Source organism: Gekko japonicus, unplaced genomic scaffold (assembly GCF_001447785.1).
Source record: "Gekko japonicus isolate JY-2015 unplaced genomic scaffold, Gekko_japonicus_V1.1 scaffold1159, whole genome shotgun sequence".
Lineage (NCBI taxonomy): Eukaryota > Metazoa > Chordata > Lepidosauria > Squamata > Gekkonidae > Gekko > Gekko japonicus.
In genome coordinates, this window is record NW_015160245.1 from 440,662 (window position 1) to 459,237 (window position 18,576).

The following is an 18,576-nucleotide window of genomic DNA, read 5'->3' on the forward strand; positions in this document are numbered from 1 at the left end:
CAACCAACCTCCTGATTGCCATTGACCTGAGGCCCAAAAGCAATGCCGGGTTACAGGCAGGGCTACCAAAAAACTGACCAGCTGCCCTGCGTGACCCCTAGAAGTCCCCCATCCCCCGACTCGGGCACCTTTGCCAGGCACAGCCAGGAAGCCCGTCCGGGCCAACAGACCGTGTGGCTGCCCATAACCTCACTCTGAGACGGTCAGGATGCCAGCTGGTAGGTCCCAGCCCCCCCGACCCTGCCCCCTGCCAGAGAGGCTCCTGGGCTGGAGCTCACCTTGCCGTCGTAGTACTTCTCGCGCTTGTCCGTCAGGATGGAGCGGATCACGTTGCCAGCGTATTCGATGACCATCTCTCCTGCATCGATGTTCCTTTTGCAGAACAAGCCCCGGCCGTGGATGGGGGACCTAGCGAGAGAGAGAGAGAGAGAGAGAACATGCACGGGATACTAGGGGTGTGCAAAAAAAAAAAATTCGGAAAAATTCAGATTCGGGTTTACTAGACCCGAATTTTTTCGGGAAACCCGAAAAAACCCGAATATCTATATCGGTAAAGCATAGATATCCGAATTTTTTCGGGAAACCCGAAAAATTCGGGTCCATTATAACCAATGGGGCCATTGAAGTCAATGGCAAAAATCCTCTTGAAACTTTGTGGGGGGCTGGGGGGGAGGGGGTTTGGGGTAGAGGCTCCAAACTTGGAGCGTGCTTACTGGAACCTCTCCCCAACATACCCACCAAGTTTCAAGACGATTGGACCAGGGGGTACAATTTTATGGGCCCCCAAACAGGTTGCCCCCAGATCAGCTTGCTGCAGTTTATTCGCGGTTTTGCGCCGAAATTCGGCGGCAATTCGGCAACATTGTATCCTATGGACCTTGGAGTGGGTAAGCTCGAAACTTGGAGGGTGGTTACTAGAACCTCTCCCCTACATACCCACCAAGTTTCATGAAGATTGGACCAGGGGGTCCAATTCTATGGGCCCCCAAACAGGTTGCCCCCACCCCATTGTTCTCTATGGTGGGAACAAAATTACTTTTTTTCCCACCATAGAGAATAATGGAGGGATTACTTTTTTTCCCACCATAGAGAACAATGGAGGGATGGGGGCAAACTGTTTTGGACAGCATGTTTGCAAACTTTTGCCAGACCAGCCAGCCCCAGCCACACTGCAGCAGAGAAGAACCATACAAGTGCCCCCCCACAACCTGTGCCGCCAAACTGGGTGCCCAAAACCCCAAAACCAACACAACTTGGCTCAAACCAAAGAATCTCTCTACAGCAGCAGCACTGAGGTAGCATGTCTGTGCATTACCAATGCCAGACAGACAGGCCCAGCAGCAGGACCAGAGCAATCTGCCCCCCCCACAACCTGTGCCAAGGTGCAACCAATCAGTGCCCAGACCAACTTGGTGCAAACCAGAGAATTTCTGCAGACAGCAGCAGCAGCCCACAGAATGAGGGAGCAAGCAAGTGCATGCCAGCCAGGCCCCAGCATTGCAACAGAAGAACAAGAGCAATCTGCCACCTGTGCCAGGCCAGCCAGGTTGCCATGCCAGTCAGTGCCCCAAAACCAGAACTAGGTCAAACCAGAGAATCTCTCCAGACTGCACTGGAGCGGCAGCACACAGGCTGAGGGAGCATGTATGTGCATCGCCAATGCCAATGCCAGCCAGCCAGGCCCAGCAGCAGAACCAGTCCACCTCAAGTGTGCCAATGTGCCAGTGCCCAAAAAACCCCAAAAGCAAAACAATCTCTCCCCTCTGCAGTGGCAGTGGCCTACATATGGGAGCATGTTTGCTAATGGCAGCCATGCCCAGCTGCAAAACCAGAGCAATCTCAACCCCCCCTCCCAACAACCTCTGTGCCAGTCACCCAACTTACTGGACTCAGTCCAAACCTGAGGATTTCTGCAGTATAAATGAAGGGGGGGGGCAGGCAGGGCCTGTGCAAGTGACGTGAGCAATCACTAGGGGTGTGCGTGCGAATCCCCATTCAGCGCACCTGAAGAGAGGCAAAGGGAGGCCAAAGGAACCCAAATTACACCAAATCAGAGTGGCCGCCAACTCTCCAGGGGGTGCCCAAAGATTGAGATATGATGATTCCCAGGTTGGGGAATCATCCAGAGGGGTCCCACCATATGCTACCTCTAGGAAGATGTTGGCTTGTGATTGTGAATCCAGTGAGTGGGTGGCAGCGACTACGGAAGTAAGATAGCCCCACCCCCACCAGGCAGGGGCAGGCAGGCAAAAACTTCCCGAGCCACACAGTGGCTGGCTTGTGTGGGTCCCCCCGCCCCGTTCCCAGCAGTGCAGGAGAGTCACACAGAGACGTCTCCCTTACAACCCCAGAGGCCCCTCCTCCATGCCCAGAAGCGCTTGTTGCCTAGCCTGCTCTGGAAATCCAAAGGTGGGCTGCCCAGAGGCTGAAAAGGAGTTGGGAACTTGGGAGTCGGGCTTGGTCCCCTGTTCAGGGCAGGGGACAGCAGCAGAACCTGTGCACTGCACGCCCCTCCCCCAACCACACCCAGCCCGCCTGCTCCATGGCCAGGAGAGACTGTAAGGAGAGATGACTACTAGTCCGCTCCACTTTGGAAATCCGCCGACCTACCTGTAGACACCAACGGCTTCCTTGGAGGTCTTCTTCAGGTGCCGGAACCGCATGGGCATCGGCAGGTCCATGCTGGTGGCCCTCCTGGGGAACGAGAGGCAGCTGCAGAGGCGGCTCCTCCTCCGCCCGGGCAGTGGAGAGGACCCCGCGCCCTCCCTGCTCCCGGCTGAGCAAGCCCCGTGCCGCCGGAGCCCCGCCAGCCTTTGCTCTCTCCACACACCGCTCGGCCGCGCGGACTGACGAGGGGCTGCCCCAGAAGTCAGCTGGAGGAGTTCTGTTCTCCGGGCCTCCTGGCACGACCTAAGGGCACGACTCCCAGGCCTCCCCCACCCCACCCCCCGGCGCGCCTCCGCACCCCACTCTGTACCGGGCAGACTTCAGCTGCACCTCCTCCTCCTCCTCCTCATTGGGGTTGTAGTCTGGCGGCTGGCGGTGCTTGGAAGCCAGGAAATTGAACATGTCAAAGGCAGACTTCCTGGAGGCCAGGAGAGAGCAGCAGGATCAGGGCACCCAGCTCCCCCCAGGGTCCCCAAGATCCTCCTGGGCAACGTTCCAGGGCCCCGGCTCTGTCTAAAGGCCTTCCGCCCCACTGCCTGGGACGGCTGACCCCCAGGCCCACGAGGAGTCTGGGCACTCTCTCTCTCTCTCTCTCTCTCTCTCGGGAGGGGGCGGGGCTGGGCGGCCACTCTGAAGCCTCCACTTGCCTTCGGTGCACCTCTGCCCTGGCGCAGCCGTGGGGGTTGACGGGGGGCTCCTTCGCCTCCTCTGGCTTGTGGAACCGGAACTTGTAGTTGTGGCAGTGCTTCGCCCCAGAGAGCTGCTCGACCAGGAAGACGACGGCATCGTGGAGGAGGCCCAGCATCCGCAGTCCGCTCACACCTGCAAGGGGGGACACACAGCGGGTGCCAATGTGGGACGACTGGCAGCCCAGGCTGAGCCGGAGGCACGCACGCCCTTCGACCCCCGGCCTGGGTGGCCAGGGGTCGGGGGGGTGGAGAGCAGTGCCCAGCCTCGGTGTCACTGGAGCTCTGGCACAAAGCGGCCCGTCCGTGGAGGGGCTCAGAACGGCCCGGCCTCTGCCAAACACCAGTCCCTCCCTGCCCTGGGAAGGCGCACGGGATGTGCCAAGAGGTGCTGAGGACCTCGGCCCCGACTTTGACGTGCCGCCCTCCTCCGGGGAGCACCACCAGCTTCATGGCAGAGCGAGACAAGGAAACGAAAGGATCGGAGCCTTTGGGGAGGGTGACGCGCCCCGCCCCCGCTGCTGCCACCGCCGCCCCTCCTACCTACCTACCTGTGAAAGAGAGCTGCTTCAGGCGGGCGTTGGAGCGGGCCTCCTGGACCTTGTCAGTCAAAGACTTCCAGGCATCTAAGGTTGAAGAGGAGGAGGAGGAGGAGGAGGAGAACCAGGGATGATATGGTGGGCAGTGGCTCCCCGTTCTCTCCTCTCTCAACCTGAAAGCTGCCCAGAGGTATGACTGGCCCACCCGCTGGCTGGGGCCTTCTGCAGATGGAGGGGCCGGGGGGGGGGGGAGTCACAAGATGATGGCACTCGCTGCTGGAAAAAAAACGCACCCCCCCCCCCCCCGCCCCCGATTCCCACCTTCAATACTTTCGGAGCTGATCTGAAAGCCATCGTCACTCGAGATCTCAAAAACCAGCCCTTTCTTTGGCTTCCTCTCAGCAAGGCTCTCCTTCCTCCTCCGCTCCTGCTGCAGCCAGAAGATGAGAGGAGAGCTGAAGGTGCCCTCCTCCTCCTCTTCTTCCTCCTCCTCCTCCTCAGCTGCTTTGGCATCTGGAAGACAAACAGGCCCCTCTGCCTTCAGCCGTGGTGCCAAAGAGCTCCATCTACACCACCGTGGGCGGAGATCCAACTCGGGCAGGGCTGAAGGTCACACACACACACACCCACTCAGTCAGGAAGCTCACGGGAGGACCTCAGGCAAGCCTCTCTTCTCCGCAGCATACACCTTGTAGGTCTGTTGTGAGAAAACAGCAGAGCCAAGGGGATCCGGGGACACGGTCCCAGTCTCCTTGGAGACGGTGGCAGAGGCTGTGCACGTACCTCTCTCATGCACGAAGCTGCCTGAGGATTCCTGGGAGTTTGATGATGCTCCACGGCTGGGCCAAGTGCTATGTGCCCTTCCCGAGAGCAACAGCCCTGGCCTGAGAACCGGCCCGCTTGCCCCTTTTACTTACAGAAGACAGTTTTATGCTGCCTTCCCACCTAGTCAGCGGCCACAAGGCGGCCAATGTTTAAACAATTACAAATGCAGTTATATTACAAAATCCCATTAAAAACGCATAAACACACCACAGTAGAAAAAGGGACAGCACCATTCTTAGGTGTTGCCAAATGAACCGAAAAGATCTTCACCTGCTGCTGGTGAAAGACTCCACAAGAGGGAGACACATGAATGTTCCCAGGGAGGGAGGGAGTTCCAGATTTCTGGTACCCTGACAGAGAAGGCCCCTGTCTTGGGTTGCCGCCTGTCTAGCCCCAAAGAGCAGCTGAGGCTGGCGGTGTGACTGAGAGAGCACGGAGTGTCACCTGCATATTGGCGGCAGCTCAGCCCACACCTCTGGATGACCTCTCCCAGCCAGCAGCTTTAGGTAGCTGTTGAAAAGCACGGGGGACAAGACAGAACTCTGGGGGACCCCCAAGGCCAAGGGGTGGAGCAGTGGCCTCCCGGCCCCACCCTCGGAAACCCACCCTCGAGGCAGGACCGGAACCACTGCAGAACAGTGCCTCCCAGCCCCAGCCGGCTGGGGATAGTCAGGAGGAAGGGGGGGGGGGAGACACACCTGCATTGTCCAGCTCACTGGCGGCGTTCTGTGCTGGCTGTGGCTCTGGGAGAGACGATGCCGTCTGCCTGTGGAAAGAAGGCCAGGGAGGAAGGGAGAGCATGAAGGAGCCACTCTTCTTTTGATCTCTGGGTCCTCTGCAGAGGCCAAAGCTACAAAGGGAGGCCAGACTGTGGAGAAAAGTCAGCAGGGGAGAAGGCTGCAACTGTAACGCCTGGTGATCAGCAGGCTTTCCGGACAGGGGCCACAGCTGCCCGACCTCCTCAAAGGCCCCAAACGGGCAGGGCGGTGGTGGTGGTGGGGGCTCCAAGGCAGGGGTGTTCACGCAAAAGAGCATAAGAACATAAGAGATGCCAATGTTGGATCAGGCCAAAGGCCCATCCAGTCCAACACTCTGTGTCACACAGTGGCCAGAAATACCAGGGGCCACCATGAGGTCCACCATTGGGGCCAGGACACCGGAAGCCCTCCCACTGTTGACCCCCCCCAAGCACCAAGAAGACAAAGCATCACTTGCACCAGAGTCCCTATCTATACCTTGTGGCTAATAGTATCTAATTCCCTTTTGAATCCGTCCATGCTTGTAGCCGCCACCACTTCCTGTGGCAGTGAATTCCATGTGTTAATCACTCTTTGGGTGAAGAAGTACTTCCTTTTATCCGTTCTAACCCGACCGCTCTGCAGTTTCATGGAGTGCCCACGAGTTCTTGTATTGTGAGAAAGGGAGAAAAGTACCTCTTTCTCTACCTGCTCTTTCCCATGCATAATCTTATAAACCTCAATCATGTCACCCCTCAGTCATCGTTTCTCCAAGCTAAAGAGCCCTAAGCGCCTTAACCGTTCCTCATAGGGAAAGTGTTCCAACCCTTTTATCATTCGAGTTGCCCTTTTCTGCACTTTTTCCAAAGCTATAATATCCTTTTTAAGGTGTGGTGACCAGAACTGCACACAGTATTCCAAATGAGGTCTCACCATTGATTTATATAGGGGCATTATTATATTGGCTGATCTGTTTTCAATACCCTTCCTAATAATCCCCAGCATAGCATTGGCCTTCTTTATTGCAGTCACACACTGTCTCGACATTTTCAGTGAGTTATCCACTACAACTCCAAGATCTCTCTCTTGATCAGTCTCTGCCAGTTCAGACCCCATCAACGTGTATTTATAGTTAGGATTTTTGGCTCCAATGTGCATCACCTTGCACTTGGCCACATTGAACCCCATTTGCCATGTTGACGCCCACTCGCCCATCCTTGACAGATCCCCTTGGAGTGCCTCACAATCCTCACTGGTTTTCACCACCCTGAACAACTTTGTATCATCCGCAAATTTAGCCACTTCACTGCTTACTCCCATCTCCAAATCATTAATGAACAAGTTAAAAAGCAGTGGACCAAGTACTGATCCCTGCGGTACCCCACTGCTTACCACCCTCCACTGAGAAAATTGCCCACCTACACTCACTCTCTGTTTTCTATGAACTAGCCAGTTTTTGATCCATAAAAGGACTTGTCCTTCTATCCCATGATTTTTGAGCTTACTTAGGAGCCTTTGATGAGGAACTTTATCAAAAGCTTTCTGGAAGTCAAGGTAAATAATATCTATTGGATCCCCCTTGTCCACATGTTTGTTCACCCCCTCAAAGAACACTAACAGGTTAGTGAGACAAGATCTTCCCTTACAGAAACCGTGCTGAGTCTGCCTCAATAGGTTTTGTTCATCTATGTGCCTACTAATTCTTTCCTTAATAATGGTTTCCACCAATTTACCCGGTATCGACGTCAGACTGACTGGCCTGTAATTTCCCGGATCTCCTCTGGAACCCTTTTTAAAGATGGGAGTGACATTAGCTACCTTCCAATCCTCAGGAATGGAGGCAGATTTTAAGGAAAGATTACATATCTTTGTCAGGAGATCTACAAGTTCACATTTGAGTTCTTTCAGAACTCTCGGATGTATGCCATCTGGGCCTGGTGATTTTTCAGTTTTTAAGTTGTCTATCAGTTTTAGGACCTCCTCTCTCATCACCTCAATCTGACTCAGGTCTTCCAACACCCCTCCTGAAATCAGTGGTTCTGGAGTGGGCAAGCACTTCTCATCTTCCACAGTGAAGACGGAGGCAAAAAATGCATTTAGCTTCTCAGCCATTTCCCTATCATCCTTCAATACTCCTTTTACCCCTTGGTCGTCCAAGGGCCCCACTGCCTCCCTGGCTGGTTTCCTGTTTCTAATGTATTTGAAGAAAGTTTTATTGTTGGTTTTTACGTTTTTTGCTATATGCTCCTCATATTCCCTTTTTGCCTGCCTGACCTCAGACTTGCATTTTATTTGCCATAGCCTGTGTTCCGTTTTATCAGCCTCACTGTGACTAGCTTTCCACTGCTTAAAGGAATTCTTTTTACTTTTTACAGCCTCCATTACTCTGTTTGTTAACCATGCAGGCTTTTTCCTATACCTGTTTGTGCCTTTCCTAACCTGCGGAATATATATTTTTTGAGCTTCTAGGATCGTAGTTTTAAATAGATCCCAAGCTTCCCCAATTGTTTTGACCCTTTCTACTTTTCCTTTCAGTTTCCTCCCCACGTGTCCCCTCATATCAGAGAAATTACCCCTTTTAAAGTTAAAAATGGTTGTGTGAGTCTTTTTGGCCAATTCTCTATTTGTACAAATGATGAACTCAACAACATTATGATCACTGTTTCCAAGCGGTGCAATCACTTTTACATCTCTCACCAGGTCTTGAGTGTTACTTAGGACCAAATCAAGGATCGCCTCTCCCCTGGTAGGTTCCGTGACCATCTGCTCCATAGCACAGTCATTTAGAGTGTCTAGAAACTCAATCTCTTTTTCCCGACTAGAACACATATTGACCCAATCAATGTGTGGGTAGTTAAAATCACCTATTATTACACAGTGTTTTTGTCTAGTTGCTATCTTTAAGGCATTCATCATTTTATAATCCTCCTCTATCTTTTGATCTGGTGGGCGATAACAAACTCCCAGTGTTAAGTTTCCTTTTGGCCCCCCTATTTCAACCCATAGAACTTCCAGAAGCGAATCCAATTCACTTAGCCTCTCAATCTTTCTAGACTTTATACCCTCTCTGACATACAGAGCTACCCCACCTCCAACCCTTCCCCCCCTATCCTTCCGATATAATATATAACCGGGAATCACTGTGTCCCACTGATTTTCCTCATCCCACCAAGTTTCAGAAATACCCACAATGTCTATTTTTCCCTCCGACACCAAGCACTCCAACTCCCCGATTTTACCTCGGACACTTCTAGCATTTGTATAGAAACAGCTGTAATTTCCCTTACAAGTTAAGCCTGCATCCTTCCTCTTGCTATCTCGAGTCGTTGTCCGGCAGTCCATGTCACCAGCCATGGCCTCTGTGGACAATTTCAATCCACCTCCCTGTAGAAAAGCAACCGGTACCCCCTCACCTCTCTCAGATGAGCCAACCCGAACCAGAGACTTTTCATCTCCTGTCGGCTTTCCCCCAATATTCAGTTTAAAAGCTGCTCTGCCACCTTTTTGATTTTAAGTGCCAGCAGCCTGGTTCCTTCTCGGGACAAGTGGAGACCGTCTCGCCTGTACAGCTCCCTCTTGTTCCAAAAAGTATCCCAGTGCCTAACAAACCTGAACCCTTCCCCCCTACACCATCGTCTCATCCACGCATTGAGACTCCTGATCTCTGCCTGTCTCTCCGGCCCTGCGCGTGGAACAGGTAACACTTCTGAGAAGGCTACCTTGGAGGTCCTGGACCTAAGTTTCCTGCCCAGCAGCCTAAATTTCTCCTCCAGGACCTCACGACTGCATTTCCCCACATCGTTGGTGCCGACATGCACCACGACCACTGGCTCCTCCCCAGCACTATCTACCAGCCTATCTAAAACACGCGTAATGTCCGCTACCTTCGCACCAGGCAGGCAAGTCACCATACGGTCAGTACGCGGGTTCGCCACCCAGCTGTCTACCTGCCTAAGGATCGAATCACCCACTACCAAGAGCCCCCCTCCCACCCTGCTCAGGGATGGTTCCTTGGTGCAAAAGGAGAGCCGCTCACCAGCTGGGGAAGAGGTCCCTTCTGAGGGCACATTCCCCTTATCCTCAGCATGGTGCCCTGTTTCCCCTAGACCCTCATGCTCCCTGACAGCAGCGGGGCTGCCAGATCCAGAGTGGGACGAAGCTAACAAGTCCCCGAGAGTCTTTTCTGTGTGCCTAGCTGACTGTCTCTGCTTCTCCAGGTCAGCCACCTTGGCCTCAAGGGAGCACACACGTTCCCTGAGAACCAGGAGCTCCTTGCACCGAGCACACACCCAAGACTTCTGTCCAGTGGGCAGATAGTCATACATGTGACACTCTGTGCAAAACACTGGATCGCCCCCAAACCCCTGCTTGGAATTCTGGCTTCATAATTCTTTTAAAATAAGTAAATATAATCCCCCTTTTAAAACCCTTTTGTATTTATGTGGTTTTCCTTGTTGAAGTCAAATTACTTTACGGGGAAGACAAAGAGCCTAGGGCCTCCGCTTTCTGGCTCTTCTTGGGCGTCTCACAGAGCCCCTAATCCAAGAGTCCCTAGGCGAAGAGCCACAGGCAAAGAGCCCTTTAGCTCGTACCTCTGCCAAGGTGCTTTCTTAAATACTGAATTACAGTCAAACAAAGCAGGCAGGGAGTTGGCGCTCTCGTAAGGGAGTCTCCTGACCCCACCAGAATGCAACGCCCCATTTTGGCACCTGTGAAGGGGTTTGCTTTGGATTATGCCCATGGAGGAAGGCCCCCAAAGCAGCTTCTAACCTGGGCGAAAGACAGGCCATCCCCGCTTGGCCCCACAAGGATGCAAGAAAGGGAGAGACGCCTTTTCCTCCCGGTGCTGAGGCTGCCACCTGACTTTCTTTTAGAGACCTTTTCGCACTCGGGGGTGTGTGTTTGCATTTGTGTGTGCGCCCGTGCACGGAAGTCGTGGCAACCTCTGGCGACTCCTACTGGGGGGCTTGGAGGACCTTCAGAGAAGTGGCTGGACGGGGCCTGCCTCTGGCCTCCCGGCCCTGGCCCTCTCTGGAGGCCTCCCATCGAAATAGTTGCCGGGATCCAGCCCTGCTTAGCTCCCGAGAGCTGAGGAGACTGGGCTGGAGGGACCTTTCTCCTGCTGATTTCCTGGTCTGCTTCTACACGGAGGGGGCAGTTTTCATGCCTCTCACGTGGGCGTCCTGCTGTCCCCAGGCCCTGGTTTTGTCGTATCACTGTAACTGAGCTACCTCGAGCAGGTCGCCCTCTGGCAAGGTGGCACATGCAAGTTTTTTCTAAAGGAAGGAAGGAAGGAAGGAAGGAAGCCCACACTGGGTGCAGCCTGATGAGTCGACTTACCCTGGCGCCCTGGGCGAGGGCCGCTCTCTGCTGGCTTCCTCTTCTGCGTGGGCCTTCGGGGCAGGAATCCTAGGGCAGAGAGAGAGAGAGAGAGAGGCAGAGAGAGAGAGAGAGAGAGAGAGAGAGAGAGAGTCAAGGGGCTGCCCCAAAGCCAGGCAGAGCTCCCCTGGCCTGCGCAGGGCAAGGCTGACGGCAGGCGAGAGACTGGGAGGGCTCTGTCCCTCGTCCCGCAGCCCCGCTGTTCCCCAGGGAAAGGCCGCCCACCATCGGAGCCACCCACCAGCGCCTCTGGCAGAGGGACTTCCACAGAGGGGCCTCTAGAACCACCAGGGGGACCCCAAAGGACGCTCCGTGCACCTTTCAACCGAGCACAGCTGCCTCTGAGGCCAGCAGAACCCCCCCCCCCTCGGCCCCCCCTGCCAGCCTCTTTTCCAACTGGCGTCACCCCCAGTACACCTCTGCTCTCATCGCTCAGAAGGCAACAGAATCCCGGAGGAGCGACCATTCCCACTCAGGAGCGTTGTCCCCGTTCTGGCTCAAGCAGGCATTCGGGCCGATGGCTGGCCGGCAGCTGGGCTCCTGGGACGGTCCCTCCCCCTGACCGGGTGCAGGCGCCACACCTGCGGACAAGCCTCGGGAGCACTCAAGGGACTCCTGCACCCTCTTACCCGACACCCGAGGAGGAGTCCTGGGCAGCCGCGGTGGCTCCGTGGTGGGGCGTGTGCTTCTCCGGCGCGGTGGTCCACGGGTGAGACGTTTTGTGCTTCTTCCCCGACGCTCTGCTGTCCGCCGAGGGCTGGAGCCGCTTTGCTTTGAGCTTGGCCTTCAGGGGGGCCGGCTGGTCAGCAGGCAGGGAGCCCCCGGGAGAAGCGGAGTGGGAGTGGGCGGCCAGAGGGGGGGGAGGCTTGCTCTGCTCCGGGGCTGCTGCCGTGTCCGAGACACCCACCAGCGGGGGGAAGCTGGAGAGTGGAGGGGCGAGGTCCCCTCTGCCGCCCAGTCCTGATGTCGCCGGGGGCTGGTAGGAGCCTTCGGGGTCAATGGGCGCGCCCAGAGGGTGGGCCGGGGGCAAGACACAGACACCCGAGGTGCCCAGCTGTGGAAACACGCTCGAGCCAGGGGGGGGCACCCCTGTGTGCTGCTCCGGGAGGCCCAGGCCCTGCTGAGAGGCCTTGACCAAAAGGCTGCTGAGAGGGCCGAGCTCAGAGACTCCCTGCGGCCCGGGGCTACTCAGCGCCACGGATCCTCGTCCTGCCGCGTGCCCAGGGACCGGTGTGCCGGCAGAAGGCACCGCCGATGTCTGCATCGGCACCACGTTCAGCACGGGGGGAGTGGAGCTGAGGCCCGGCACAGGCCCGGTGGCAAGGGGGCCTGCCTCCGAGGGCCCCACGACAGGAGGGGACGTTCCGACCCCAGCAGCTGCAGCGGTCCCTACGGACTGGGGCAACAGGGACGCCTGCTCAAAGTACATCACCCCTGACTTTGAACGCTTGATTATATTGGGGAGGGTTCTGTGAGAGGCTGCGTGGCCAACGGTTCCCAGATCTAGTAGGCCCGAAGGGCTGGGGAGCTGGGAGGGGGTGAAGTTAATTAAAGTCATGTTTGAGACCATGTCGGAAGAGGCCGCGGTGGAAGGGGCTAGCTTCTTATTCTTCCGCGACTGCAGGCGAGCGATCGGCCTCTTCTTGACAAGGCCGGAAGCAGGCGTGGTAGCTGCGGGCCCAGCATCCGCTCTCGGAGGGGTTTCCGGCTCCGGTGGCTGCTGGACACCAATCAGGAGGCCCGGGGGGGCAGGGCTGCCGAGAGCAGGAGGGAAGCCACTCTGGGGTGCTGCAGAAAAGGAATGCAAGTGTTGGTGATGCGGCAAGGGCAGCAGCCCTTTGCCGGCCGGCGGGAAGAGAGGCTGGGAGGAGGGCAAGCCGGGACTCAGGCCTGCCGCCAACGCGAGCCCCGTGCCCAGGGGCCCCAGCACGGAAGGGCTCGCCTCCATCACGCCCTGCGCCGAGCTGACCGAGGAGGTCAGCTGGATCTTTTGGGTGACGCCATTGGGAAGAGTCTGCAGGACGTAGAGCGGCTGCATGTTCTGGTTAACCACTAGGAGCTTTTCAGCCGCTGCCTTTAGATGGTGGGGGGCCGTCTGCACAGCAGCGTTAGAGATCTGAGACGGACCTGGGCTCTCTGTCGAGTTTGGGCCATATTTGGGATTCTGGAGAGGGAGGGTAGGAGATGCCGGTACTTGGAGAGCAGGGGTCCCGGTGTTCCTTGTCAAGTCTTGGCCGGCTCCGTGGTTCTGCTCCACTTGTCCACATGGGGGACTCGCAATATGATCCGCTTCCATGTGGCCTTGAATGAAGGGGTCAGGGGTCATGTGTCCTTCCGGGCTGGGATCCACTCGCGGGCTTAAGAGAGCCGGCTCTCCTTCACTGGAGGCAGGTTTCTCGGTGACGGCCACTCTCTTCTCCGCAGATTCTGCAGCAGACAAAGCTAGCATAGATCTCTCCCCAGACGAGGAGAGTGACGATTCTGAAATCACAGCGAGCCTGCTGTGGCTCTGGCTGGGCACCGCGGGGCTTCGAGTCGTCAGGACAGAGAGATCGGAAGGAAGCTCCAGAGGCAGCTCAAACTGCTCCTCTGCAGAGATGGATGAGGAGACGCTGCTGTCCACCGGTTCCGCCGTTGGCAGCTGCTGGGAAAACACCTCGAAGAGGCCGATGTCCTTGCCCCGGTTGCTGTCCAGGCCGAGCCCTTCTCCCAGCGTCAGGAGTTCGGAGGACGAGGACTCGGGACTTTCTCCCAGGGCCTGCATCGAGGGGGTGTTTTTCAGGACAAAGTCCATGATGTCGGAAGGGAGAATGTTCCCACAGTCGTCACTGTTGTTGTTGTCGGAGTCGGACTTCAGGAGCTCGGTGCTGAAGGTGTCCAGCAGATTCTTGTCCGAAGGCGTGCTGGCGCGAGGCCGGCGTCCGGCGTCCAAGGAGCTCAGCTGAGCTTCCAGGGAATCCTGGCTCTGAGCCTTGGCCCGGCAGTTCTCTGTCTTTGGGTCAGCACTTTTGTGGCCGGCTGAGATCTTCGTCGCGTGAGCTTTCTCTCCGCTTTCTTCACTCCTATCAAGTTTCAAGCTCTCTGTCCCATTCTCTTTGCCGCCCCCGCCCCCCCTTTTGGTCCCTGGATTCACTTTCCTCGCGGCCACGGTGATGCTCGTGTCACTTTCTGACCCATCGTCCACCCCATCGAGCTGGGAGATTTTGGGAAGGCTACACTGCTCCTCCTCTCGGAACAGGTTGTGGGACACCAGGTGCTCTTCCGTGCCGGACACCACGGTCCTGGCAAAATTGTAGTAGTAGAGATCTTCCTCGTCTGACGTGCTGACGTCGTCCGCACCGTCCACCTGCCCCTCGGCAGACCTCTTGCCCCGCTTCTTCCCGGTGGAGGTGCTGAAGAAGGGGATGTCTTCCTCGCCATAGGACCTCACGCCGTACAAGGGAGTCAGCCCAAAGAACATGTTGGACCTGGCCCGGGCGCTGCGCCTGGGGTACCGCCGCTTGTAGGCGCCCTCTTCCGTTGCTTTAGCCGCCGCCCCCTCCTGGAGTATCAAGGGGCAGTCTCGGCCAGGAAGGCTCTGGTGGGGCCCCGGGGCGGGAGGGTCACGTGGTCCCTCCTGGGCCACAGGGCCAGCCCCGGGGGGCAGGGGCGGTGCCACAGAAGCCGGCTGGCTGTCCTGGGAGGCCCCCCCTGCGTCGCTCTCCCTCGGGGCGCTCCTGGGCTGGCTCTCCCCCTCCATCCTGAGGGGAGTCAGGGTGACCTTCACCGTGCGCTTCTGGGAGGCTGGCAGGTCCTTTGAGGGCGTCCCTCCTCCTCCTTCACCATGGCAAAGGGCTGCCCTGGAGATCCTCTCCGTGGCCTTCTCAGCAGCAACAGCCCTGCAGGGCTCAGGGGCCGGAGTGACCCGTTCCGGCCCTGCCCTTTGCTCACCGCCACCCGGGAGGAGACCCGAACCTGTCGGGAGCTTACTGGAACGCCTCTCCGCCGTCCCTTTCTTCCCTTTCTGTCGCCTCTCTCTGCTCACAGAGGGAACGGGCTCACTGGCCGGGGGAGGCTTGGTACTCCCGCCGGGGGTCTTGGAGCCCTTCCCTTCCGCCTCCTCGGAAGCACAGGTCAGCTCTGGCTGTGGGAGGTCCATCGGCTGGTCCTGTTCCTTCTTTGGGGCTCTCTGATGTAAAGGCAGGGAAGCCGCCGTGTCTTTGGAGGAAAGCAATCCAGGCGGGGGGGTTTCCAGGAGCATCCCCCCCCCTTGGCTGGTGCTCGGCTCCGTGCCAGCTGTGCCTGCCGCCACCAGAGGGCTGGCCTTGGAGCTCCTGGGGGAAGCGCTGGCGTCTCTGGGACTCAGAACCTTGGCTTTCTCAGCACTCGTGGGGATGGACCCCCCAGGAGGCGGCACTTCCAAGGACACAGATCCCTCCAGAGGGGGAGGGCCTTTGCTCCCACTTCTCACCGCCGCTCTCTGGGCACTGGGAGGGGCAGAGCTGCTCTGGAGAGCCACGCGGGAGGCTGCCGGGCCCAGCGACTGTTCTGCCGGCAGCGGGAGGCTCCAGTCCTGCTCGTGGGGGGCGGGGCCCACGCTGGGCCTGGAGAGAGGGGCCCTGGCCTTGCTGGCAGACAGCACCCAGGACCGGGGCTGCGGAGGGGAGAGAGGAGACGCACTGTGCCTCCTGGGGCCAATGCTCCGGAGAAGGAGTCCCGACGACAGCAGCGGGTCTCCCACGGTCACGATCTCGTGAGTCACGGGGGCGGGGCTCCCTGCAGAGAAGAGAAGGGGGGGGAGAAGAGAAGAGAAGAGGCGTTAACAGAGCTGAGGTCAATAACAGGGGCCAAGAGCGCGTCACTGGGACCCACCCGGGGGAAGGACAATGTGGCATTCTGCCTCCCACAGCCAAACTTTTCTTTCATCATCTGATTCGGCCCTGTTCTTTCCTCAGGCAAAGTGGTCAGTCTCTAAATGAAGCTGTCCTCTACCGAGTTCAGCCCACGGGGGGTCCGCCAAGGCCCCTACTGCCCCTTCTGACTCCCAACTGACTCTCCAGCGTCTCAGGCAGAGAAAGCCCCCCACACACACACACGCACACACCTGATCCTTTTTGGAAAAAACACTTTTTATGGATAGCAACAGTAAAACAGTAACAGTATACAGGACATGAATAAAACAACTAACTGTGAAGAAAGGACCAACAATAACAACAGCCAGCGGTGTTCTAAACGAGGCACACTGTGATCAAGGAGAGTTTACGTACTCACATCATATAGAATTTGGCTGCTCAGAGAAATATTTATAATACCCTTTGGTATTGTAACATGGAACTGTGTTTCAAAGGCCTTTTGTGGATTTCCTGCTTAGGTTTATCATAAACTGGTAGCCATCCATTTGTGAAATTAGCTGTGTACAATAGATTATCAGTAACAGAAGATGCCAAGACCTTCTGCATGCAAACCAGATGCGCGACCACTCAGCCACAAACCAGGTCTGCCTTTCGCATTCAGAATAACTCCCCGCCGCCACCACCACCACACACAGAGATCATAAAACGGTGGCTCGAAACTGCAGTGTCCCAAGGCCTGGGCGTGGCTGCCCTTGGGGTTCTTTCAAATTCCAATTTAATCACAGTGAGCCCACAAATGTCTAGGGTTGGGGAAGGGGCCAGCTGGATTTCAGAGCTGCCTCTGGAATCTGCTACAGAACTCTGGGGTGCCTCCTGCCGCGGCCTCAGAGGAAGTCGGGGCCTCCGTATCTGGACAGGGCAGACTCCTCAGGTGTCTCTTCCCAGCTCAGCTCCCGCTGATACCAAGACTGGCCAACCGAGGAGGAGGGTTCAGACTCCTGGCGCAGGTAGGGTAGCAGCTCTACGAGCTAAGCAGGGGAGAGGGAGTGTCTGACCGGGCTGAGGCAGAGAGAACGGAAGAAGGAAAGACCAAACATGACCAACAGCTTTGCAAGACGCCACATGGAAAAGGTTTATGATTTTGGCAACCAAGAAGGCAATGACTGGAGAGCCAGAGGCCTAACAGCCAAGGACACGGGTGCGATAGCCAGAGGCCTACATGCCAGTGATGCGCAAGGATTCAGGGAGCAAGTACGTCCCCCTGGAGTGTCTGGTCACGAGAAAGCCCCAAAAGCACTCCCGACTGTACACAACCATGTCCTGCCCCATCAGAGGTAACCCCTGACCTGTTTGCCAGCACAAAGCGTGCTTTACCGGGGAAGGGGGGGGCTTTCTTGGCCCCAACTGGGAAATCCACACAGAAAGCCCCAGCACCGGCTGACTGCTGACCAAGCACAAAGTTTCAAAGATCTGAGAGACGCGCCCGAAACTCTGAACAATCTTGTTAACAAAAAAGAGTGTTTGGAATGGCACATTATTCTGGGATACTGGAAAGATTTTATGGGAAAGGGACATTTTGTTCCCTGGGTGCCAAAGTGAACAGTAAATGTGGGCAAATTACATGTCCACTCCTCTTTTTCTACCCTACAGGAACTACCCTGGTACTACCCCTGACCTGGGGGAAGGTATAAAGATCTTAGGTGCGAGCAAGCTACTAGCAACTTGGGAGTCCACCCACTGTGTGGATCCAGCCTTCAAAATGTTTAGATTTTTGGTCCTTATTTGTGTGATCTTTTGTTCTTCCTCTCATTCAAAAGTTCAGGACAGTGGACCACCACCACTCTCTCCCCGGGTGATTATGGACATTCTTCTCTTACTAAAGACGCTAATTTTCTGCCCCTAAGCATTTCTCCACTGTTCAAATCAAGCTGATTACAGTGCACGTGGTACCTCTGCAACCCATGTTCCTTCCCTGCGACACCCCTCCCACTTTCTGACTGGGATATAAAGGCTCAAGAGATCGCATTCCAACTCATATCTGATGAAAGGAGTTTTGGCTCTCAAAAGCTGATATCCTGAAAGTCTCTAAGGTGCTGCTGGACTCAAATGTAGCCCCTCTTTCAAAAAACAAAGCCCACCACATTCCAGAAGTTAAGGGATGGTTGCGGACTGCCACCAATGCATACAAAATCCATAAAACTGCATCAAATCTAGCAAAGGCTCACAGCTAAGAACACCCATTCTGAAAGATGGCTGGCTTCAGCCAATGGCTGAGGGGCAACCACCAAGGGCACTCCTCCTCTCCAGGCCAAGACAATCCTAGCAGACGGCCCTTCACCGGGCGACAGGAAGGACACAGCAGCATGCCTGTTAGGCCCACACCTTACAACAAGCCCCCCCCCCCCCGGCCACTCAGATGTTGCTGTACTAGCAAAAATGGGCTTCTGGAGGCTCACATCCAAGAGCAGCAGCCTGGGGAAAATACTGGGCCTGAGAAAACAGCACAGAGTTTAGAGACCGAAACACGACAGGTCAGACCTGCAGAGGGCAATGGCCTCGAACCGGGGGATCGCTGGACTGGGGCGAAACTTGGCCTTCTGATCCGCAGAGCCTTGCAGTTCTGCAAATGCGCAGGAAGGTCTGAAGACAGAGGACTCACAGCTGCAGAGACGCCATGGACTTCATTAGCGAGGATTTCTATTGCAGAACAAAAATGAGAAATCAGGAATCTAACGTAAGAACACAGCAGCAGCCATGCTGGACTAGACCAGTGGCCCATCTGGTTCAGCGCCTTGTTTCACAAAGCAGCCAGCCGTAAGGTTTCCAAGTGGAAGGCAGCCGCCAAAGCTTCCTCCTGGTACCTCCCCCTTAGTCAACGTTCCCCCTAAATTAACACTGCAAGCCTAAGAAA

The 18,576-nt window shown here is 56.3% G+C and overlaps 1 protein-coding gene across 1 annotated transcript in view; it reads right to left on the reverse strand.

The window, feature by feature from the left end:
* The window catches only part of KMT2A (lysine (K)-specific methyltransferase 2A), a 53,963-nt gene that overhangs the window by 597 nt on the left and 34,790 nt on the right, over positions 1 to 18,576 (reverse strand). Inside the window, exons 28-37 of the mRNA XM_015413696.1 lie at positions 18,204 to 18,362; positions 11,463 to 15,588; positions 10,795 to 10,863; positions 5,416 to 5,483; positions 4,214 to 4,405; positions 3,905 to 3,979; positions 3,311 to 3,489; positions 2,978 to 3,081; positions 2,611 to 2,694; positions 279 to 408 (exon numbers count right to left, since the gene is read on the reverse strand). Of these exons, the coding sequence (XP_015269182.1) occupies positions 279 to 408; positions 2,611 to 2,694; positions 2,978 to 3,081; positions 3,311 to 3,489; positions 3,905 to 3,979; positions 4,214 to 4,405; positions 5,416 to 5,483; positions 10,795 to 10,863; positions 11,463 to 15,588; positions 18,204 to 18,362 (5,186 nt within the window). The remainder of the gene's footprint in view (positions 1 to 278; positions 409 to 2,610; positions 2,695 to 2,977; positions 3,082 to 3,310; positions 3,490 to 3,904; positions 3,980 to 4,213; positions 4,406 to 5,415; positions 5,484 to 10,794; positions 10,864 to 11,462; positions 15,589 to 18,203; positions 18,363 to 18,576) is intronic.